Source organism: Lissotriton vulgaris, chromosome 5 (assembly GCF_964263255.1).
Source record: "Lissotriton vulgaris chromosome 5, aLisVul1.2, whole genome shotgun sequence".
NCBI classification, from domain to species: Eukaryota; Metazoa; Chordata; class Amphibia; order Caudata; family Salamandridae; genus Lissotriton; species Lissotriton vulgaris.
The window spans coordinates 1,967,652,878-1,967,678,023 of record NC_141693.1 but is presented as its reverse complement, the minus strand read 5'-3'; the positions used below and the strand labels follow the sequence as shown (position 1 = coordinate 1,967,678,023).

At 41.6% G+C, this 25,146-nt stretch overlaps 1 protein-coding gene across 1 annotated transcript in view; it reads right to left on the bottom strand.

The window, feature by feature from the left end:
- LOC147717901 (decapping and exoribonuclease protein-like) overlaps positions 1-25,146 on the bottom strand; it is a 154,189-nt gene that overhangs the window by 117,474 nt on the left and 11,569 nt on the right. Inside the window, exon 3 of the mRNA XM_086920583.1 lies at positions 16,079-16,289. Within this exon, the coding sequence (XP_086776709.1) occupies positions 16,079-16,289 (211 nt within the window). The remainder of the gene's footprint in view (positions 1-16,078; positions 16,290-25,146) is intronic.

Sequence of the window (25,146 nt, the reverse complement as noted above, 5' to 3'; positions counted from 1 at the left end):
CAGACTCTCCTATGCCTCACAACTCCTCCTCTCCCTCTCGGATAGGACCCCAACACAAGAAATTTCACCGTATGAATGATCAAAATCACTAACTGCATCAACGCTAACAGTCTCAAGCTCAACACCGACAAGAAAGAAGTTGTGATCTTCAGCAAAAGCACCTCACCATGGGACTCCAACTGGTAACAAGCCAAACTCGGACTCACACCAAACACCCAAACCAGTAACCTCAAAATAATTATAGACTGCAAACTGGACATGACCGCTCAAGTCAACGTTATCACTGCATCCTGCTTCCACAACCTGTAGATGCTGAGGAAGATCTTCAAATGGCTCCCAGGCAACAATAAAAAAAACTGTCACTCACACCCTAGTCACCAGAAATTAGACCGGGGAACACCCTATATGCCCAGATCACCAAGCAACTCACTATAAGCCTAAAAACCATCCAGAACTCGGCAGCCAGACTCATTCTCAAGAACATACATCACACCACATCTCAGGGAGCTCCACTGGCTTTCAATATTCAAACATTCTCATTTCAAACTCCTACGACACACCTTCAAGGCACTATACAACTTTAGCACCCCCTACCTGCCCACCAACCACCCAGACACCTCTGCTCCGCAGGTCTTTCACTTGCTACATCCCAGGCATACACAGAACTAGATCAGGAGGATGGGTGTTCTCTCACATAGCTCCAAAAGTGTGGAGCGCCCCGGCAGTCCACATCAAAGCCTTCTCTCTTCTTGAATTCTGCAAGAAGACTTGGCTTTTCAATGAACTAACCTACCATAGGAAGTGCAATGTACACACACCTACTCAGTGCCAGGGTACCTTTATAGGTGATAATGCGCTTTACAAATACACATGACAGATTTAGCCACATCATTTATGTGTGATTCAACTTAGTGAAGGTGTAACGAGATTAATAAAATACATTTACAAAAAGACTTGCTATTTTGAAAATAATCAGAAAAATGTGTCCAAGCCTAATTTAGTTATGTATTAGCCAGAGAGAAATGTTCAACTTCCTGGGTGATTGGTTCATGGTATCTGAGCTTCAACCCTCCTCCATGAAGGACACCTGGCTCTTCAGATCCAGTCTAGCTTTATCACCTTGCTTGGTAACTCAACAGCTAAGACTGAGAGTGACCTTCTCGAAGAACAGAACAACAAGCTTGTTGCTCCTCAAGGGATGCAGATAGAAGCCACCTCAAGAAACTTAAATGGACCCTTTTGGTGCTTGGCTTGGCTAGGGACTAGAAGGTGGCTTAAAAAATACTGGTTCCACCATTCAATGCAATGAATTTATAAAACACTGGCACAATATTACTATTATTTTTAATAATATTTATCTTTTATTTCATTATATTGTTTGTTTTATACAGTTACATCTAAACACACTATCTGCATTAGCTGAAGACATTGATTTTAATAAAGCCCTACTATATAAAGTCTGGGTTCTCGTATGTGTCAGCCATGATAAAAGTAGTTTCAGAGCTCACTTTGAAACAAATAATCCTGTAAGTCTCGCAGGACGGATCGTTGTCCGGAATGACCACCTTTGTGCAATGTGCAGGAGGTTCACTGGTTAAAGTCCATCAGGTTCCCTGTCTCTTGTTGGTAGTTTGACTTTGGGAGTGTGCTTTAGCTGAGAGTGTAGGGGCTCTAAAACTGGGTTGATAAGATAGCAAAAAAAATATGACTGGTTTATATCGACAGAATAGTGCTGGGTCTATGCAGGGCACTGATGTATACCCAGTAAAAAGTTTGCGTCTAACAGGTGCGTGTCTAACATGATGGTATTCTTCTACAGTGCATTGGTTTGTGAGCTTAATCCTTTGGTTAACCTTCATAGTAAAGGGTCTTTATGCATAATGGTGTGGTTCGCAAGCATACCTTACTGCTATGCATACATAACACGCTGGTCCAGATGTGTAACATATATATTTGAGCTACATTGAGATGCATAGTAGCTCAACTTACCCTCCTAAGTACTAGTTGTATGCAAAGCACACTGATTAACTTGGATATTGTATTGATTTTCAAGTTATTTGTGCATTTGATTAATGCGCTGTTTTTTTACATACTATATGGGCTCCCTCTGGTCATGCACTGGTTTCTGTACATACGAAATGTGTAACCTATTGGTTTGAAGTCATATGTTTTGGTTTACATTCATACTGTCCTGGTTGACATGCAGACTTGCTTGGTTCACATCATGCGTTGGTTCACTCTTGTAATGTACTGGTTTACACGTGTAATATCGTATTGTACAACCTATTGGTCTGAAAGTGTTACGTGCTGGTTTACACGTCTGATGCGACGCTCCACGTGCATGTCCTCCTGGTTTGCATCAAGCCCACATTGATTTCCTAGCATGCTCGTTGACATAAATAATTTTGGTTCATATGCATAATATATGGCTCCATTCTCATAATGCACTGGCTTGTATGTGTAATATATTGGAATAAAGGTAAAACCCATTGGTTTGAAATCATCCGTGCTAATTTGCAGTGCCCTTCTCCTGCTGTGCAGAGATGCTCGTCTTTCCTGCTCTCTCTCTCTGAGGGAAGCCGCACTGTGCTGTGGAGAATCCTGAATGTTATGGAACACCAGAGGTGAGGGATTGTGTGTGTCTCCAGCTTGCATCAGTGGTGGATTGCCAGCATCCATGCAGTGTGTGTGCCTGCAGCTTGCACTGCAGTTGGCTGTGCTATCAGTCTGCTGTGAATGAGGGAGGCTTCCTCTGTTTCTGTCCCTGCAGCATATCTTCAGTGTTGTGTGTGTATGTGCATGTGTGCGTGTGTGAGTGAGGAATACTTGCACTGGTCCTTCCATGCTACAGCTGGTCTGTGAGGGAATCGTGCTTTGCCTCGTCTCATGCTGCACCGCTAATATAAAAAGTAAATAGTTTTGTAATTTGTTTCGAGCCTGCTAGAATCTCTCTGTCCTGCACAAAGCATCACTCACTCCCTTTTAAAATTGCTGATATGTTTATCAGGCTACTGTGTAAACCTGCAAAGGCTGAAGGTACATTTTGAACAACATGCTCTAGAGATGCTACAGGACTGGGTAAACATGGATCCTGTAGGAATGGGTAAACATGGATCCTGCAGGAACGGGTAAACATGGAGCCTGCAGGAACGGGTAAACATGGAGCCTGTAGGAATGGGTAAACATGGATCCTGCAGGACTGGGTAAACATGGATCCTGCAGGAATGGGTAAACATGGATCCTTCAGGAATGGGTAAACATGGATCCTGCAGGAATGGGTAAACATGGATCCTGCAGGAATGGGTAAACATGGATCCTGCAGGAATGGGTAAACATGGATCCTTCAGGAACGGGTAAACATGGATCCTATAGGAATGGGTAAACATGGATCCTATAGGAATGGGTAAACATGGATCCTGCAGGAACGGGTAAACATGGATCCTGCAGGAATGGGTAAACATGGATCCTATAGGAATGGGTAAACATGGATCCTGCAGGAACGGGTAAACATGGATCCTGCAGGAATGGGTAAACATGGATCCTGCAGGAATGGGTAAACATGGATCCTATAGGAATGGGTAAACATGGATCCTATAGGAATGGGTAAACATGGATCCTGCAGGAACGGGTAAACATGGAGCCTGCAGGAACGGGTAAACATGGAGCCTGCAGGAATGGGTAAACATGGATCCTGCAGGACTGTGTAAACATGGATCCTGCAGGACTGTGTAAACATGGCTGCTCCCTAAGTGCTAGTGAGTCAACTCAATAAATGGTTCTCAATGGTAGATTCTGATATCTTGCACTTGGCATGCAGTGTTCTGTCAGTCTATGCAAGCTCAGTCACAGGAAGAGTTACCACTAGGGTTGGGTGATAAATTCCACTCTGCCGGCAGAGTTTGCATAGTTTTGTCCACTCCGCGTTACTCTTGTAACATGCAGTTCCAGCAAAGCTCAGGCAACAGTGGTGTTGCAGAGTTTTTTCTCCCTCGCGGCTCACCAACGTTAGCGAGAACTTGCTAGAACGGCAACCGGTAAGATTTTCCGAATGCGGGCAGTCATGACCGTTCACGTTGAGAAAGTCTCATCTTGAGTACAAAATCTACTTGAGCTGCAGCAAAGAACCTGGCCCTCTAGTGCACTGAGTTGTGCCATTTGCCATTTGCACTGATACCGCAACGGTGCAGAGCAGGAATATCGGCTGAGAAATATCGAGAGACAAAAATATCGCCCCAAAAATATCGTAGGGAAGAAATATCGACAACAAAAAGATAGTTGACAAGAATATTGACTGACAGGTAAGTAATATCGATTTAAAAAATATCGACGTCTTAAATATTACAAAAAAAATACAAAAATATAATTGACAAAAATATTGATTTATTCATAATGTTATGTATTTTAATGTTTTTAATGAGAATTGTTTGCCATTTTATTATATGTTTTAAAATGTTACTAGTTGTTAATTTATTTTAAGTTTAATTTTGTGTATATAGTTCCGTAGCGCGTTGTGGGTTTATAGGGGAATAGGGTGGGAAGTAATTTAATTATATAGATTTAAAAGTATATTTATAGTAGTTAATATTTTTGTTTTTAATTGAATTTTGCGTTTTTAGTTCTGTAGCTTGTTGTGGGTTTATAGGGGATTAGGGTGGGAAGTAATTTAATTAAATAAAATGTATTGAATAATTAATGTGTTAAGTGATTAATTAATAATTGTTTGATAATTAGTTGTTATTTGCAATTAATCAATTAATAATTAATTATGTTAATTGTTTAATTACTTTTAGGTGTGTGTTGTGGTGTTTACATGTGTAAATGGTGTGAAGGGTGGTAAGTAATACATTTTTTATTGATTAATGATTCAATATTTGTAAATTAATTTCCATACATTATTAGTAATTTTTAATTGCAACTGTGTAATTAATTTTAGGTGTGGGTTGTGGATATTATAGTGTTAATTATTGTGTAATTATTGATTTTTTATTATCTTTGTTAATAATAATATATATTTAAATGTATATATTAATTATATTAATATTGGAAATTAAATTTAATACAAATGTTGACGTTTTTGTTTTTGATTGTTGTGGGATCCAGCACTTTCCCTACAGTTGCACTCACTGGAGTGGGAATAGTAGTTTTAACCCCTCCGCTACCCAGCGCTTTCCCTACTGATGCACTCATTGGAGAGGGAATAGTAATTTTTACCCTTCCACTATCCAGCGTTTTACCTACTTTTGCACTCACTGGATTGGGAATAGTGATTTTTACCCCTCCTTTATCCCACGTTTTCCCTACTGTTGTACTTACTGGAGTGGGAATAGTAATTTTTACCCCTACGTTATCCAGCGCTTTCCCTACCGTTCCACAACTGGAGTGGGAATAGTAATTTATACCCCTCCGCTATCCAACGCTTTCCCTACTGCTGCACTCACTGGAGTGGGAATAGTAATATTACCCCTCCGCTATCCAGCGCTTTCCCTACTGTTGCACTCACTGGATTGGAAATAGTAATTTTTACCCCTCAGCTATCCAGCGCTTTCCCTATTGTTGCACTAACTGGAGTGGCCATAGTAATTTATACCCCTCCGCTATCCAGCACTTTCCCTACTGTTGCACTCACTGGAGTGGGAACAGTAATTTATACCCCTCCGCTATCCAATGCTTTCCCTATTGTCGCACTAACTGGAGTGGGATAGTATTTTTTACCCCTCCGCTATCCAGCGCTTTCCCTACTGTTGCACTCACTGGAGTGGGAATACTAATTTTTACCCTTCCGCTATCCAGCGCTTTCCCTACTGTTGCACTACCTGGAGTGCGAATAATAATTTTTACCCCTCTGATATCCAACGCTTTCTCTACTGTTTCCCTTACTGGAGAGGAAATAGTAATTTTTACCCTTGCGCTATCCAGCGCTTTCCCTACTGTTGCTCTCACTGGAGTGGGAATAATAATTTTTACCCTTCTGCTATCCAGCACTTTCCCTACTGTTGCACTCACTGGAGTGGGAATAGTAATTTTTACCCCTACGCTATCCAACGCTTTCCCTACTGTTTCACTTACTGGTGTGGGAATAGTAATTTTTACCCCCTCGCTATCCAATGTTTTCACTACTACTGGGTTTATTTTGTTATTAAATGTATGTTTTATTCTTTTTCAAATAGTTTATTGTGTTATTTAAATATAGAATAATGTATTTAATTTTAAAATATTTAAATATGTGTATATTTTATTTTATATGATTTAAATTTGTTATAAATTATATATAGATAGTAGTAATAAAATGTATTTAAGTAAATATATGTATAAATATATGTATATGTAAACATTTTTTGTGTCTATATTTATTAAATTACGTTTATTTGTTATAATTAGTTAAAATATATTACATTTAATTAATTTTATTAATGATAATATTATTTAATTATTTTATTTCAGTTATGTAATTTTTAAAGCCGATATTCTTTACTTCAATATTTTTTACATCAATATTTTTGTTTCAATATTTATTTTTCCTGGAAATTGGATGAGCATCAATTGACTAGGGTTATCTGCTATAAATACCTGGGCTTCGAGCTAGATTGTAAGCTTAACTTCAAATCACACTTGGACCAAGGTCGCATGAAAGCCAAACAACTGTTGTTCGCTTTTAAAACCCTAAGGAAAAAACTTATAGGATGCTCCACCGCCCACCTGCTTAAAGTGATTGCTGCAAAATTTTTACCTTCCATTTCATACGGCTCAGAAATTCTGAATACTAAAGATACTAAAGATGCCACAGTCCTAAATATAGCACAATCTATATTATTTAAGAGACTGTTTTCAATTCCACTACACACCTCACAGGCACAAATCCGCCTAGAATATGGTCTAAAAAATCAGATTATGGCCAGACAAGGCGCCCTAGTAAAATAGTACTGGATGATGAGGGAGGCAGAAGATAACACCCTAGCCCACTATTGTTGGGTCGAGATTGAAAACCAAAAGAGCCTAGCTAACTCAACCACAGCAGCCCTGAAGGAATCTGTTGTAATGTGTCAGATGAGTTTTGGAGCCTGTGGGAGTTGGAAGAGTTTGAAGGCGTCTGTTGGTGATGTTGATTCAATAAATCTACAATTTGATCAATACTGGTGTTATGATCATTTTTTAACACTGGCGACGATTGGAAGCTTGGAAGGGACAAGCCACATCACCACTCAACCCTGAACCCACCTTTAACTTTGGATTTTCGTTTCCTGTGACTTTGGATTTTATTGGTAAATACTGTCTTCATTTTTTTATAGACTACTGACTGTTGGATTTTTCTTCAAAAGCGTTTTGTGGATTTTTAACACTGTTTTGACTGGACTTGAATTTAGACTTTAAAAAAAAATAACAAAAGGATTTGGACTTTGTTTGTACACTTCGTTTTTTTGGACTATGGATTATTTCTGACTACACGGCTGAAGTTTTCTTCACTTTCTGGTAACCGGAACATTGTGGATTTACTTTGAAATTCAAGTTTCTCAAGGTAAAAAAGACTTGAAGGTCATATGTTTACCTTCGATTTGTAACGGTTACTCTTACCGTTCTTAAGCGCGCTTTGGCCACTGCCTCGCTCTGCCTTCCTCACGCAGCTCCATTGCTGAACGCGCCGACATCGCGCTGTTCTCATTCGCGCTCTCCCTTGTTACCTTCAACTTCCTGATTCTTGGCTGGCTATGCGTTTGACGTCAACACGTCATACGTCACACGCACGCATGCCGCTTTGCTGTTACCTGGTTACCGTGGACTGTGTATTGAGTATTTTACCGAAGGATTATCTCTCACTTACAAGACATTCAAGGTTCGTTTTTCAACGTTGGATTACTCATTTTGACTAACTTCAGATTTCTTACAACTTGAAGCATCGATGTATTAACGCTGGATATTTTTTTTTTTAACAAAACAATATCAATGTATTGACTCTGACTAGTTCCTGTTCCAGTTCTTTCTTTAACTGATTGGAGACTGTGTATCTTACTATTTTTATTTTCTTCTGTGATACACACACTTCTTAGTTTTTTTGTTTTTTTTTACACTGTTTTTTTTTCTCCTTCCATAATATTACAGTTTATGCTCAGGTTATAACATTTTTATTAATAATGAGTTCTACTTCTATGACTCATCCTCCAGCTTTTCTTTGTGAGAAGGGTGAACCCCTTCTACCATGGAAAAGATGGAAACATTTATTTGATTCTTATTTAGTGGCTATATGGAAAGGGGCGACCATTCGGTCCCCCCGAACGTATGGCGGAGTACCACGATCCCCCCGGGAAGCCATCTTGGGCGGGAGGCGAGCCTCGGCTGGTATGCCCGAAGCGGCGTAGCCGGGGCGCGCCTTTTCCCGCCCTGGAGTGGGCTGGCCTAGACACTGACGCGGCCGGCCACGCCCTTTGGGGCAGGCAGGGGCGGGTTTACGCCCGCCCTGAAGACGGATAAAAGGAGCCACAAGCCAAGAAAGCATCCTCTTGTTCCTGTGCTCTGAAGCTGCACCTCCTCGCTGCACGTGAGCTCGAGACGGAACGAAGAGCCAATTTTGACCCACCCACCAGCCCCTGAGGACAGCAAGTGGTTTTGAATAAAGTTTGATGTGATAACTCTAATTTTTACAGGTTGTGATGATCATCGTGATACCTTTTGAATATGCAATAAAGAATGAATAAATTGTAGTATGTTTTTGCAAATAAGTAATTATGCACTAGTGTTGACCAGTAATCATGCCTTTTATAAGTCGTAATAGTTACTGTCTTTAGTAATTTTGTCATTTAGTAATTTAGTTAGAATGTCGTATTTATTTTGGTCGGGCGGTAAGGTCATGATCGGTGAGCAGTAATTGGAAGATCCCTAGGGGTGGGCGTCACCCATTACGGATGGGAGCGCTCGAGGGAGGTGGCCATTGGCCCCTCAACGGGGAGGCGGTCCCTTCTAAGGATGGGCCGCCGAAAGGAAAGGAAAGGCGGTCAAGGCCCCTTCCTGGGTAGGAGGGGCTACAGCCCCCTCCTGGGGAATTTCCCGGGGCCAGGACATCTGCGATGGCAGATGTGGTAAGTGGTGTGAGACTTGGGAGGGGGTCTACGCTACCTTCTAGATACCTCACACGAGTCCTCGGACGACCTTTAAATGGCGTCGAGTTTATTGGGGCCCCCGTCAAGGGAAATTGGTAAATGCACTTGAGGTACGCCTCTGTGCGGTCGCCCCTCACAAGTGAGGGGGATATGTCTGGTTTAGGGATCTTGACACCGGTTACGACCTTGCCGTTGGCCCTTAAACGTTAGGATGTACAATTTCAATTTAAAGTAAAGTTTTGTAGGATGTTAGTTCGGCCAGGAGAACCTCTGTATTAGAGTATATGTTAAGGTTAGCCAAACATCGCAAATGTGGAAATGAAATTGTACATTAATATGAAACTGTTATTTTAACGTTTTAATTTTGTTTCATATTTTAATAAATACGGCCGGGAGGGTCACTCCCTCCCGTCTTCCAAAAGTTCAGAACGTTTCCGGTTTCCCATCCTTGGGGATTGTGTTGAGAGGGGGTGGCGATTCACTTGGTGTGCTGTAAACAACACGAACAGGGGCGGGCCGTGACGAACCCCAGCCGTCATCAGCACACGAGCACCGTAGTGCATGACGGCTGGGGTTCGTCATCAGCATGGAAGGGGTTAATACGTGACCAGTTGGTCAGATGCACTAATAGTTCAAGAGTACAGGAGAAGCTCCTGTCAAAAAATCCTTCTCTTAGAGAGGCTTTCGCTATTGTTGAGGGTATTGAGAACACTTCAGGTTGGGCTAAAGAGATGAAAGAGCATAAGTTTTTATCAGATTGTTCTTCCAGTTCCAGCAGCATCCATGAAGTTACTCAATCCATTTCTTCTAGTCTTCAAGGGGGTATTCAACCTATTTCTTCAGAAGATAGTATTTGTAAGGTTATTCAAAACCCAAAGGGTAAAATTCCTTTTGATCGCAATAAGATTAAATATTATCAATGTGGTAGTTCTAATCATTCTTCTTCTTTTCCAAATTGCTTTGCCAAGTCTGCTACCTGTCTTAAATGTGGTATAAAGGGACACTATGCCAGAGTTTGCAAATCCACTGGTAAAATACACTCCATTGAAAATGTTGAATCTACACAAGATAGTCCCAGATTAGTAATTTCTAGTGTCACCAGTGATGGTTTTATTGATGCTGATCCCATTACTATGCCTGAATGCAATGTGATAATTGGGGGCGAAGATTTTGTAGTTCTAGCTGACTCGCGTTCGCCTTTCACTTTAATTGGTAATGAAAATTGGAACAAGACCTTTCCCAAAGTAGAGTTGATCAAACCTGATATTAACCCTGTCAGCTATAATGGTTCCCGCATTGATGTATCAGGTTATACAGTCATGAGAATTCACTTCAACGGTCGTGAGACTGTTGGTAAAATTTATGTTGCTTACACGGGTGATAATCTTTTAGGGTGGAGACATCAGAGGGATTTGGGGATTATTCTCAATCTTAATGCTCTCAAACCCTCTGATCAAGTTATGCTTATTGATCAAATATCCTCTTCAAATATGTTTTTTGATTATTTTCCTCATGTTTTTTCTGACAAATTGGGGTTATTGAAAGGTTTTGAGCATTCCATTATTTAAAAAAAAATGCCATTCCATGTGTATATAAAGTCAGAAAAGTTCCTAACATGATGTTAGCTCCACTTAAACAAGAACTTTCCAGACTTATTGAGTTGAATGTCATTGAAGAAATTGAGTCATCAGAGTGCTTGGCCCCAGTGGTTTTGGCCCCCAAGGATGGGGTAAGAGCATTCGCATGTGTGTGGACCTCAGGGGGTTAAACAAATGCATATGGGTGGATCGCCAACCACTCCCAAATATTCCTGAATCCATCACTATGCTGTCTGGGGCTAAAATATTTTCAGTACTTGATTTGTCTTCAGCTTACCACCAGGTGCCGCTTCATCATGATTCGAAACATCTTACCTCCTTTGTTACACCTCTTGGAGCTTTTCGTTTTGTGAGAATGCCATTTGGTTTGACATCCGCAGCGGCATGTTTTCCAAGGATTATGAACCTGGTGGTGGGTGATGTCCCTAATGTCATCTTTTTTCAAGATGATATTCTTGTTTTTGGCAGAGACGATATTGAGCATGACAGTGTATTGAGATCAGTTTTGACTAGATTGACTGATAAAGGTTTGACTGTAAACAAGGCTAAATGTAAAATTGGTGTAACCTCGGTAACGTACTTTGGCCATGTGATTTCTGGGGAAGGAATACAGCCTAAGTTGGAGTTAGCTAAGAGTATTGTTGAAGCTCCCACTCCATGTGACAGGGATCAAGTTAGATCTTTCCTTGGTCTGGCTGAATTGTACGCAAAATTTATTAAAAATGTTGCATCTGTTGTTGAGCCAATTTGGAATCTTCTTTAAAAAGGTGCTCATTTTGAGTGGAATGCTGGTTGCAATGATGCGTTTTTGGTTGTTAAGAGGACGATCAGTCAGTTGCCTAGTTTAGGTCATTTTGATACTAAAAAAAAGACTTTCTTAACTACTGATGCTAGTCTGTCTGGCTTGGGTGCGGTTCTCTCTCAGTTGGACAATGGTGAGGAAAAAGAGTGGTAGCATTTGACTCCGGAGCTTTGAAGAAAGCTGAAGGACAGTATTCTTGTATTGAAAGGGAGGCTCTTGCCATTGTTTGGGCAGTCAAACATTTCAAGTTTTATTTATGGGGTATTCATTTTGTGGTCGTATCTGATCATAAGCCGTTGATACAGGTGTTTTCGTGTATGGAGAGTGAAAGGTTAACACTGAGACTTAAACGCTGGAGTGAGGGTTTGGAGGAATTTAATTTCATTGTGCAATATTTTCCTGGGTCTTTAAATAAGGCTGCAGATTGTCTTTCGAGGTTGCCTCTACAAGATCAGGCTGAACATCTGGAGTTGGGTTGTGTCAATGTGTCTTGGGTGAGTGAAGGTGCTATTTCTTTGGAGGATTGGGTATGTGCTCAATCTGGTGATCAGATTTTTCCTTTGGTAAAAGATTTGGTGATTAATGGTTGGCCTAATGACAGTAGAGGTATTAGCAAGGATCTTTTGCCGTTTTGGTCTGTTCGTGATGAACTTACTATTGTTGATGATGTTGTGATGAGAGGTGAGAGGTTAATTCCTCCTTCTTTAATGAGATCAAAGTTGATCAATCTTGCCCATGATGGACACATGGGTAGAAGTCTTACCAAAGCACGCTTAAGAGAGAGATATTGGTGGCCCAATATGGATGGTGAAGTTGAGCGTGTGGTTAAGGACTGTTATCAATGTTCTGTTAATGATAAGTCTAAAGTTGTAAGTAAGGCCCCTTTGTCACCAGTATGTATTCCTGAACAACCTTGGTCCAAATTAGGTTTGGACATTATGGGTCCATTTGATTTGTTTCTACCATCTGAGAGATTTGTAATTCTTCTTGTCGATTATACATCCAAGTGGGTGTCTACCAAGTGTGTGGGCTCAGTTACTTCTAAAGTGGTAATTCATTTTTTGCGAGATGAATTTGTGTCTGGGGGGATTCCTAAGTGCATCATAACAGACAATGGTGTGCAATTTGTCTCCACTGACATGGAGACCTTTTTGAAAGACCATGGTATAGCGCATGTTAAGACTGCACTTTATGCACCTCAAGCCAATGGGCTTGCGGAGCGGATGAATCGTGTTGTCAAAGGATGTGTTCAGAGAGCTATTGATATGAAAAGTCCTCTTAGAGATGAATTGCATGAAACCTGGTGGGCCCATCGTTCCACTGTTAATTATGTTTCAAAATCTTCTCCATTTTGTTTGTTACGTGGGAGGCAAGCTTGTGCTAAATTGAATCCTGATTGGCTTCCTCCTCAATCTTCTCTCCATTTGGATAAGGGGAATGTGGAGGATAGAATTCATTGTTATCAACAAAAATATAAAGAACGTTATGATGTGAAGAATTCTACCAAAGTTAAATTGTGGAGTGTGGGAGAATGGGTTCTTGTTCAAAAACCCAGGTTTTCATGATCACTGATATTTACAAGAATGTTGTTACTATGCAGAATGGTTGTAAATGGAGCATGTCCAGGCTGGTTAAGTTTTCTGATGTGGCTTCCCCTTCTCCTTCCAGTCTTGATTGTTCTACATCCACTTCCTCCTCAACTGGTTGTGGTGTTGTTCCATCAAGGAGGTTTCCACAGAGAACTCATTGTGCTCCTGTACGTTTCAGAGACTTTGTTTAATTCTTGTGTTAAGTTACTCGCCTTACTGTTTTCTTATACTTTTAAGGTGGTGTTTTTTTTTACTTCATTAATTGTTCTTTTCTTTTTATTTCTCTTAGTATAGGGGATGTGTTGTAATGTGTATTACATGTTTTATTAGGTTTGTACTATGACATACTGGTGTTCTATTTCTTTCTACATTCATACTCCTCATGATTCCATATGTCAGATGAATTTTGGAGCCTGTGGGAGTTGGAAGAGTTTGAAGGCGTCTGTTGGTGATGTTGATTCAATAAATCTACAATTTGATCAATACTGGTGTTATGATCACTTTTTAACAGAATCTCTGCCGGCATTACAGTTAGAGGATGCTCGGCTCACCCTCACAACGTACTCCGGATTTAAAATCGTAGTCAATAACGCTATCAAACGGACCTCTTTATTAAATGATAAAACGTCCTTTGCAAAAAAACATCCTGCCTGGGCTGTGATAAAGGATTACCAGAGGCTAAAGCCGCAACAATACATGTTGGAACAATTCTCCCATCAGAAAAAACATTATCTGACTTTGATACGCATGGGGTCTTTCCCCTCAAATGATTTGACCCCAAAATGGAAACAAATATGGCCATCCAAGGAGTGTCGTCTCTGTGGTCAAGGGGAAGAGTCACTACTACATTTTCTATGTACTTGCTCTTTTTGATTGGAAGCCCGAAAATCCACCCTCCGGGAGGCTCTAAGGAAGGAACAAATAAGAACATGTAGAGCAGCGGTCATTAAATGTCTCGGAGGGTCGTCAATTCCCCTGTCCTGCAGAGCCATAACACTATGGAAAATCGCAGCAAAAGAACTGGCAAAATGCGACTCTGCCAAGCAGCCAACTAATTAGCAGATTTTTCCCAAATGCATTGTTATATTCGTCATTATTTTTAAAATAATAAGCATCTCCTTATTGTGACATTGACCTTAAGTCTTTTTAGGTTTTTAAAAATGTATATTCTAAAGCACTGCGTTTTATGATGGTTGTCCATCCCTTTATGATTTTCTTAATGAATCAAATAAAAGTATATTTTGACTTGACTTGACTTGAATATTAATGTGCTTACCTGTTTATGTAAGGGAGTCGATATTTTTTGTTTTCAATATTTTTACATCTGATATTTTTTTCATCGATAATTTTAATATCGATATTTTAACATGGATCCCTTGCAGTGTGGGACACACTCCCGGCGCTAAAAATCAGCACGAGCAGCGCAATGTACCAATTTCCTCCCACTCGCGGAATTCCATGGAATCTTGCAGAGTTTTTATGTAACTCTACAGAATTCTATGGAGTGAAACTCCGCAAGTTCAGCCCACCCTTAATTACCACACTACTCAGGTACACTACATCCTGGGAAGTTTACAGATTGAAAACTCATTTGCCTGTTACAGAGAGGTGAGTCCCATGACCTGTTCTTTTCATTTCCCTGCACTAACGTCCCAAATCCCTAAAATGGCTGAGAATGTTTAAAATCTCAGAAATAGTTCACTTAAGCCTTAGGCTTTTGCATCCGCCTGGTAGATGTCTACTCCCTGAAGGACTTCAACCGTGTCTCAAATGAAATCTGTCTGACCTGAGTGATAGCTCTACTGTCTGACCCTGTGAGATCTCTGCACCCTAAGGGACTTCATTGATGTCTCAAATGAGATCTGTCTAACTTAAATGATAGCTCTGCTGTCTGACCCTGTGAGATGACTGTGATAAAGCTGCTGTACCCTTCATAAATTGTACCCTTTGCAGTACTAGTTCTGCATTCACCATAGAAATGTTAAGCTTATTGGCTTTGCCAGTGTTTGTTCTTGATGTCAACCATTCCCCTTTCCTGCTTATTATACTGCATTGACTGGTCCACTTCTAACTGCCCTGACCCAGAGCTCCTAGAATGAGTTCCACCACTCCCTGGGTAAGCTCAGCTCCCAGCCCGCATTATGCGTAAGGTCCTGTGCATTGTGCGTGAAGCTGTTCATGGCCAAGTGCCAAAGTGAATGACTATACTGATCACACACAGTCCAACTAGATCACTTCTCTCTATGAATCTCTTACTACTCGTCTTTACTTACCCAGGTCCAGCTGAGCATCCCTGGGGGCCGGGCATTTTCAGTCCAGGTACCATCACTCTGCAACCATCTGGGCTTTAGGGAAGCCCATACATACTAGCTATTAGTGCAAAATCTGGCATGATTGATTTTCTCTCTTGCTGATTGCTTTAGCACCAAGAAACCCCCTATGATGTTGGTAAGCTTAATAAATTAGAATTCAGATAATTCTTCACTTATCTGCAACCCTCCCGTTAATTTTCACTTCTAAACATGTTTTAAATGTCAGGGGAACAACCCCTGTACCGCCTCCTTTTACCTAACAATTTCTCTTTTCCTATGTGTGTAAATTATTTCTTTTATCCACAAGTTTACTTTCTACCATATCTCTTATCGCTGATTTCTTTTTCGTGATATTTGTACCCTAATGAAATTAACCCAGGAACAGCACGTGTCATCGACCTCTCCCTTACCTCGTAGACATTAGCAGAGGTGGGAGCTTGTCGCTGTCGCCATAGGCTTCGTAGTACGCGAAAGGATCAGATGAATGACCATGCAGATACCTGGTTGCCTACCTCTTCTGCTTTAATACATGAAGAATCTGAGTATTGCCCAAGTTACTGACCTCCTGGGCTTTAGAGTGGTGAGTGACCAGGTCACTGACCTCCTATGCTTCAATGTGATGAGTGACCAAGTCATTACTTTGATATTAGAAATGTCCAGGTCTCTGACTTTTGATCAGGCACCTTACCTCGGCACGTTCCTGGTTTCCCCTCGAAAGTGGCTAGTCTTCAGCTCCACGTAGCACGATGGGGCTGTCTGGTTGTGGTAGGAGAGATCGTGACCATCCACCTCAGCAGAGAAGAGTAGGGAGTGGCTGTTCAGAGTCGCCTTCAGCACTGTGAAGAATGCCTGGTTGTCATCCAGTACGGCGAAGGGATCCGGCTGTGTGTTCGGGTAGGCTAACAGGAAGGCAAAAGAAAATAGATGAAGATGGAAAGAGCCTTGCTCTCTGACCCTTTGATATCTCTCCACCCGAGGGATTCATCCATGTCAGATGAGATCTGTCCAACCTGAGTGATAGCTCTGCTATCTTAACCCTGTGAGATGCCTGCACCCTGAGGGACTTCATATATGTCTCACATTAGATCTGTCTAACCTGAGCGATAGCTCTGCTGTGTGAGTCCGTGAGATCTCTGCACTCCGAGGTCATCCATGTATCAGGTGAGATCTTTCAAACCTGAGCGATAGCTCTGCTGTGTGAGTCCATGAGATCTCTGCACTCCGAGGTCATCCATGTATCAGGTGAGATCTTTCAAACCTGAGTGATAGCTCTGTTAATATTTGTGAATTCAACATCAGTGTACACCACGAAATATGCATGCACAACAGCGGCAATACAAATAATTGCAATGTTGATGTATGCCACTGTGTGAAGTTGGCCTGGTATATGCTGTCCACTAATTAAAGTGGGAACCTTGCACCAGTCCAAACAACCCTAATGGTGATTTAAGAAGTCAAAGATAACATTAGAAAGCTATAAGTGGTAGCTGTGGAGAGAATCCTTCAGGCTTAGTCTTGAAGGAATGTTAAGCAGCTTGTTTTACCAGAATGCAACCTTATAGTATTGATTAAATGAGAAGAGAACCATACAGTAGTTAGAATAATATGTATTTATTGATATAACATTCCCTAGTACAACACAGTATCTCCTACACGGAGATAATCACAAAGCACACAATACTTAAGCACAGAAATGACATGAAATAGCACTAATACACAGAAAGCCCCAAGGGGGCCAAACCATATACTAAAATAGTGGTATAAGAAGCACGACTGGACTCATGATGATGTCTGGAGGACATAAAATCACTGGGATGCCAAGGAACCACCCAAGGTGAGTAAGTAGGGACCCCATGGAGGACGGGTGCAGTGTGGGAACACGACCGTGTGCTCTGTACAATTCTATGGGGAAGTCGCAGTTGAAGTTTTGAAGTATAAGGACCCTTCCCAGTGGACTTCAAAGAAACCCAGTGGAAGTTAGGAGGTTGGAGAGCCACCCCACCCATGGATATCATAGTACACGTATTACCTATCCCAGGGGAGCCGGGTGCATAGGTCTGAACTGGCGGCAGAAACCGCAGTCGATCTCAATGGAGGACTTCGAAGAAGAACCGCTGATGGAAGGAAGAAAAGTGGCTGTTGCAATACAAAGGTAGATTCTGGTCAAAGAGTACCTGAAAGCCAAAGGGGCAGAGTCTGGGTCACTCAGGAGTGACCAGGGGCTTGGTAGACGAATGCCCAACGATGTCGAGTGCTTCAGGTGCATTGAGGGGGTTCTTGACTCAGCAACCTCGGGGACTAGGAGATGTCGAGGACAACCAGGAGCTGGATACGAGCTGTCCCATGAAGGATGGCAAGTGCTGAGGGGTTGGTGTCCGGTGGGAGCATTATCAAGCCTAGGTAACGGCAACCCAAGCAGAAGGTTACGGTTTGTTCAGCAAGGTCCTAGAGACTCACTAAAGCAAGGGGAGTCAGGGCAGGCCTGGAGCAGCCAGTGGAGCCCAAGAAAAGCAAAGTTGAACCTCAAGTGGACTCACAGGCCGTAGGCACAGGAGTAACAAGAGGACCTCGAGCGATGTCACCAAACAGCGGCCAGCGGAGCACTCGGTGCGAGGAGGCTGTAGTTCTGGTTAGGAAATGGTGCCAGAGGTTGGGGCTACTCGGAGCCCAGTGCACTTGCTCTGGAAATGCCAACAAGCATATGCACTTGCAAATGAATGCGGTGCCCGGGGGTACAGGTTTTGCAGCCCCCGCTAGGGATTCTGGCCTCAAACTTGGTAACAGGGCAGCTCAGACCTCGAGGGACATAAGGACCCAGCTCCTGTGTTGTTGGAGCCTTCGGAGTCCATAGGAGCTCAGGACCAGCAGACTGGTCAGTCATGATGTGGTGCCTGCAGATGCAGGGAAGTGATTCCTTCACCTCAAGGGTGATATCTTTGGCTGTCCTTGATGCCCCACAGGTCCTGCATGGAACCTGTATGGTGCATGGGCACAGACGATGCTTTGGACTGAGAGGGAGAAGAAGTCGGGCTCAAACAAAGTCCAGCGAAGTCCAGAGTGTCCAGATGGTTGAAGGTCAGTTGTTTGTGCTTCAGATTCTTGCCCACATCAAATCTAGGGTCCTACAGCCAGGTAAGCCCTTTTGTACCCACGGGAGAGGGTTGGACAGATCCCGGGCTTCCTCCCAGGGGAGGGTCTTGACAGTGGGGAGGTGACTCCCATGTCATTTGTCCAGTTTTGTGCCAGAGGGGTAGCCAATGGCTCCCAGGACTGGTTGGAATTGGTTTATGCACATGGACACCAAATATGCCCCTCATGCAGACTTTCTGTCGCTGGCAAGCGCACCCATCCAGGCCTAATACACTAAATCCTATCTGGGAGGTGGTCAGGATGCCTATTGTTTTGCCTTCCCCTGCTCGAGCTTGGCTCAGCAGCAGGCTGGCAGAATTGTGTCTCTTGTCATAAGCAACCATTTTGTGCTGTCCGGGACTAGAACGCTGGTACCGGGGACACCAGGGACACCACAAAGCTCGCTTCTGAGAGGTGGAATCATTCCTCCCACACCGGTTACCAATGTGGGGGTATGATTCCAACATCTTTGATACCAAACACAATAGGGTTTGATTCAGCCACTTTAGACTTAGTCAGTAAGCGGTTGCATACTGCCACTCTATCTGTCGTATATTGTTGTATCACTGACAACTTGGAAGAATGGACTCCGTAGGCTGCAGGGGTGTCCAGCTCACGCTAGGACACCTTCTCACTTAGAACCAAGCACCCTGTCTTCAGGATTGGTAAGGCCTGATATAGGGGTGACTTGCCTCTGATGAGATCTGTCTAACCTGATTGATAGATCTGCTGTCTGACCCTGTGAGATCTCTGCACCCTGAAGGACTTCATCCATGTCTCATAGGATAGCAGTCTAACCTGTGTGATGTAGTGTGTGAGATCACCGTAACCTGAAAGACATCATCAATGTCTCAACTGAGATCTGTCCTACTTGACCCATAGGTCTGCTGTCTGAGACTCTGAGATATCTGGAACCTTTCAGCTATGGTCTGAACCTATGAGATCGGTCTAACCTGTGCCTTAGCTGTGTTGTATGAAGCTGCGGGATTGCTGTAACCTCAATGCACCTTCCCTCTCTAGTCTCGACATATGAGATCTTTATTACTATAGAGACAGTTCTGCTAATTGAACCTGTGAGATCTGTCACTTGAAAGAGGACATTTATGTCTCAAATTAGAGCTGCAAAACCTGAGACGTAGCTCTCATGTCTGAAACCGTGAGATCTCTTGCAACTCAAAGGATACCTTTGTCTCTAGTAGTTGACTATGAGACCTGCTTCGCCTGACCGATAGCTGTGCTGTTGCTCATGTGAGATCTCTGCAACCTTAACAACACTTTCCTTCTCTGTAACCTGACGGCACCTTTCCTCTCTGGTATGAACCTATGAGACATATCTAACCTGAGTGAAAGCTCTGCTGTCTGAATCCAAGAGATCTCTGTAACATTCCCTTTCTGGTCTTAACTTGTGAGACCGGTCTAAATTGAGAGATAGCTCTGCTCTCTGAATCCGTGAGATCTTTCTGACCTGAACGACACATTTCCTGTCCAGTCTGAACCTATGAGCTCTGTCTTAACTGAGCGATAGATCTGATGTTGAGCCTGTGACATCTCTGTAACTTGAAGGACATCTTGCCTGTCTCCTCTGAACCTATGAGATGCGTCTTACCTGAGTGATAACTCTGCTGTCTGAACCTGTGAGATCTCTGTAACCTGTAGGACACCTTCCATCTCTGGTCTGAACCTAAGTGATGTTCACCTGAGTGAGGAAGGACTCTGCTGTCTCTCATGCGATCTCTGTAACCTGAAGGATGCCTTCCCTCTCTATTCTGAATGTATGAGCTCTCTCTTACCTGATAGCACTGCTGTGTGAACCTTTGAGATCTCTTGTAACCAGAATTAAGTCTGATGGTGTGCATTCTCTCTAACCTGACCTACATCTGCTGTCTGAGACCCGAACCGGTCAGGCATTTGTGCTCCCTGATGAGTTGGAATTGAACCTGTGGTGTCTGTAGAGCTCTAGGAATAACAGTGCAGGTGACTGAGTCTGTATGCCCAGTAACACTGATGGAGCTCAGCCCAGGTGTCAGACCGGTAACTAGCCACAATATCGGTTAAAAATATCGAAATGCAGGTAAGTAATATCGACTTTCAAAATATTGAAGTACATAATATAGGCATTAAAATATATGGAATTTTTAATAATATTGATTTTTTTTAAGTGTTTTGTATGTTAGTATATGTGTTAAAAGTGTATATATTATTTTTGTAATGTATGTTTAACTTTTTTTAAGTAATGAATTTTGTGTTATTTAATTTTTGCGTAATTTAATGCTGTAGCGGGTTGTGGGTTTACAGGGAAATAGGGTGGGAAGTAATTTAATTATAGTAAATTAAATATACATTTTTAGGAATTATTAATTGTTTTTAATTTAATTTAGCGTTTTAGTGGGCTTATAGGGCAATAGGGTGGGAAGTAATTTAATTGTAATTAAGTAAATATTTATTTTTATTGGTATTGATAATTGATTTATTGTTAATTAATTATTAATTGGTAATGCATTTTTATACATTGGTAATTAATTTTCCTTAATTGATTAATTGATAATTATGTTATTTGTATTAATTTATTATTCATAGCGGTTGTGGGTTTATAGGGGAATTGGGTGGGAAGTAATTTAATTGTAATAAATTAATTATTAAAATTATTTTTGTGTATTGATAATTATTTTACTGTTAAGTAATTTTAGTTAATTAATTATGAATAGGTAATTAATTTTTAATAACGATTTTATATTTATATTTATAATTGAATAATTAAATATTATGTAATTGTTAATTGATTTTAATTATTTTTTTTGTTGGTTTTAAATCATTACTTTCCCTACTGTTGCACTCACTGGAGTGGGAATAGTAATTTTTACTCCTACGCTATCCTACGCTTTCCCTTCTGTTGCACTCACGGGAGTGGGAATAGTAATTTTTACCCTCCTGCTATCCAACGCTTTCCCTACTGTTGCACTCTCTGGAATGGGAATAGTCATTTTTACCCCTACGCAATCCAACGCTTTCCCTACTTTTGCATTCACTGGAGTGGGAATAGTAATTTTTACCCCTACGCTATCCAGTGCTTTCCCTACTGTTGCACTCACTGGAGTGGGAATAGTCATTTTTACCCTCCCGCTATCCAACTTTTTCCCTACTGTTGCACTCTTTGGAGTCAGAATAGTAATTTTTACCCTCCTGCTATCCAAACGCTTTCCCTACTGTTGCACTCACTGGAGTGGGAATAGTAATTTTTACCCTTCCACTATCCAACGCTTTCCCTACTGTTGCACTCTTTGCAGTGGGAATAGTAATTTATTCCCCTACGCTATCCAACGCTTTCCCTACTGTGGCACTCACAGGAGTGGGAATAGCAATTTTTACCCCTATGCAATCCAACGCTTTCCCTACTGTTGCACTCACTGGAGTGGGAATAGTAATTTTTACCCCTACGCTTTCCAACACTTTCCCTACTGTTGCACTCTCTGGAGTGGGAAAAGTAATTCTTACCCTTACATTATCCAACGCTTTCCCTACTGTTGCACTCTCTGGAGTCGGAATAGTAATTTGTACCCCTACACTATCCAATGCTTTCCCTACTGTTGCACTCACTGGAGTGGGAATAGTAATTTTTACCCTCCCGCTATCCAACGCTTTCCCCACTGTTGCACTCACTGCAGTGGTAATAGTAAATTTTACCCTCCCACTATCCTACACTAAAACTGGATATTTTTTATTAATATTAGGTTAATATTTATATATCTTAACCTAATACATATATATATATATATATATCTATATATATATATATATAGATATATATATATCTATATATATATATATATATAGATATATATATATATATATATATAGATATAGATATAGATATAGATATAGATATATATAGATATATATATTAAAAAAGAAAAATGTATGTTTTTTTGTTTTTTTTATTTTTTACTTACATTAATCATTTATTAATTTTAAGGTTATTTAAGTATTTTTAAGTATGTTTTAGTTAATTATATTTATTATTTCATTAATTTTAAATTACTTTTAAGACATTTAAAAAAATTCGATATTTTGACTAACCATATTTTTTACAACGATATTTTGGATTCAATATGTTTGTACTTACCTATTTGTAGATAGGAATTCGATATTTTGTCCTCTATATTTTGTCAGGTTGATATTTTCCTTTCGATATTCTGTCAGTGATCCAACTGCTATGATTTTACTATTACAGAGGTTTGCTGTATGTTTAGGGGGACAGTGTTGACACTCCTCTGCAGGGCTTTTAACTAAGATATGGGCAGGCAGCATCTGCAGTACTCTGTTGTACTTTTAGTGTGACCAAACAAGTACTTCTCTGCAAGACTTCTGTACTTTTACTGTCACTGAACCAGTACTTTTCTACAGGACTGCTATACTTTTAGTAGAGCCCATCTTGCAACTCCGAGCAGGACTGTTGCACTTTTAGTGCTGCCGAACCAGTACATCTCTGGAAGACTGTTGTCCTTTCGATAGAGCTGAACCGGCACTTCTCTGCGGGGCTGTTGTATATTTAAATGAGTCAGTCAGACCCCATTCGGGGGACCATAGGGCAGACGGGCTACTGGGCCACAACCATGATGTTTAAGGCTGTTTGCTGTCCTGGTGTCCATCCTACTGAAGCTTTGCAAACTGGGCCAAGTAAAACCCTTTCTACCTTTGACTGTTCCACCTGAAGGTCTGGGTCAACTAACAGTTGTGAGGAAATACCCTTTCTGGCAGGTTTTTCCCAATATTGCTGGATTTGGTGCTGGTGTAATGGCTCTGCTGTGCTCTGGGCCCTGCTGTCCAAGCCCTAGTGCATGTGCTCTCATCATTAAAAGTGTACTGTTGATTGGCTTATCACCAATTGACATGAGTAAACTTACTTATAACTCCCTAGTATATGGTACCAAAGGTACCCAGGGCCTGTAAGTTAAGTGACCCTTATGGACTGCAGGACAAAAGGGGGTGGTGATGGACGGAGCATCTGAACCAATCTGAGCATACCTTGCCAACTTATGGCGAACAAAGCGGTACAAAAGGGTGTGGTGATGGGTTAAAGAACGGTGATGGATTAAACCCAGATCTTTTGACTGGGTGTGAGTGTTTGATTGGTTCAGATGCTCCTTCCATCACCACCCCCTTTTGTACCGCTTTGTTCGCCATAAGTGTGGCAGGGTATGCTCAGACATGAGTCCCTTGCTCACTTTGCCACTGGATTCAAGAAAGCCCGGCTGAAGACGGCTGGAATGCCAGAAACCGGTCCTAGGAAGCTTGTTTCCGGTCCAGGGAAGGCAAGGCTTGGCAGTTCGGGTTGGACCGTTCCCATGAGGCACAGGGTCAGACTGATTTGCATATGTCCATGTCTGAACTGGGGTGGCAGAGTGGGCTAAAGAACGGTGATGGATTGAACCCAGATCTGTTGACTGGGTGTGAGTGTTTGATTGGTTCAGATGCTCCGTCCATCACCACCCCCTTTTGTACCGCTTATGGAATGCAGCACTTATTGTGCCATCACAAATGTGACAGAAAAGTAAAGCATGACTCCCCGCCTGCCATTGCAGACTGGTAGAGCGGTTTTCAAACTGCTAACTCGACTTTGCCATTTAAACTTATGGAAAAGCCCAAACCTTCCTTTTTCATATTTGTAAGCCAGCACTAAAGCAGGCCTGATGAGCCCTAAGACAGAGCGCATAATATGTAAAAGAAGGACATGTCATTTTACGTGTCCCAACAGTAAAAACCGCACATTGTCAGTTTTACTGCAGAAAGGCTAGTAGCCCCATTGGCAAGTATGGAGTTACACACTGACAACTCAGAAGTGCTAAGTTCCAAATGAGATACTAAAGTTGATACTTCAAGGTATCAATAGAATTGCTGCATGTATCCCAACATTTTGCTGAAGTCGAATTTGATGAAACTCTTATACAAATGGCAACTTTAGAAAGTTGCAAACAGGTGTGCTGGGAGGGAAGAAGCCCTACCAAGCTCATTGGAGCACTTATCTGGAAAACAAGGACACTACCTAAAAACATGAAGAACATGCAGACATGTCGAAATGCCATACTCATATGTGAACAATTGTAAAATAAACCGAAAATTAACACTGGTAAATGTCGTCCGTGCTGTGACATGCTGAGGGTCACGTGATCAGTTAGTCAAATTGCCAATACCTCGTAGGGCTTGAAAAAAACCTTCAAGATATGATAGCCCCGTGCTTAAAAAAACAACAGTGCAAAGATGGTTAAACTTGACTTAAAACCTTGCGTAGTAACTTGGTGCGTTTAAGACACAGCGGGAAATTAAGCTGACTTTTCGCTGCAAAATGGAGCCGTGACGTGCTGGTACTACAAAGACGCTTGTGTTCAAATAAACCTAATTTTGACATGAAATAAAACATGCATAATGACCCGGTGCGAAAAGACACAATGGGAACATGCTAGTGCTGCAATACCGCTTACATTTCTAGTACCGATTCAGTAAATACCGATTCCAGCAAGGGTGCAGGGGGTGTCACTTTGACACCCTCTAGCACCCCAAATACAGGCATGTGTGCCATGTGGCACACAGACATGCCCTAAGGGCATGTCTGTCTGTCACATGGCATAGGTG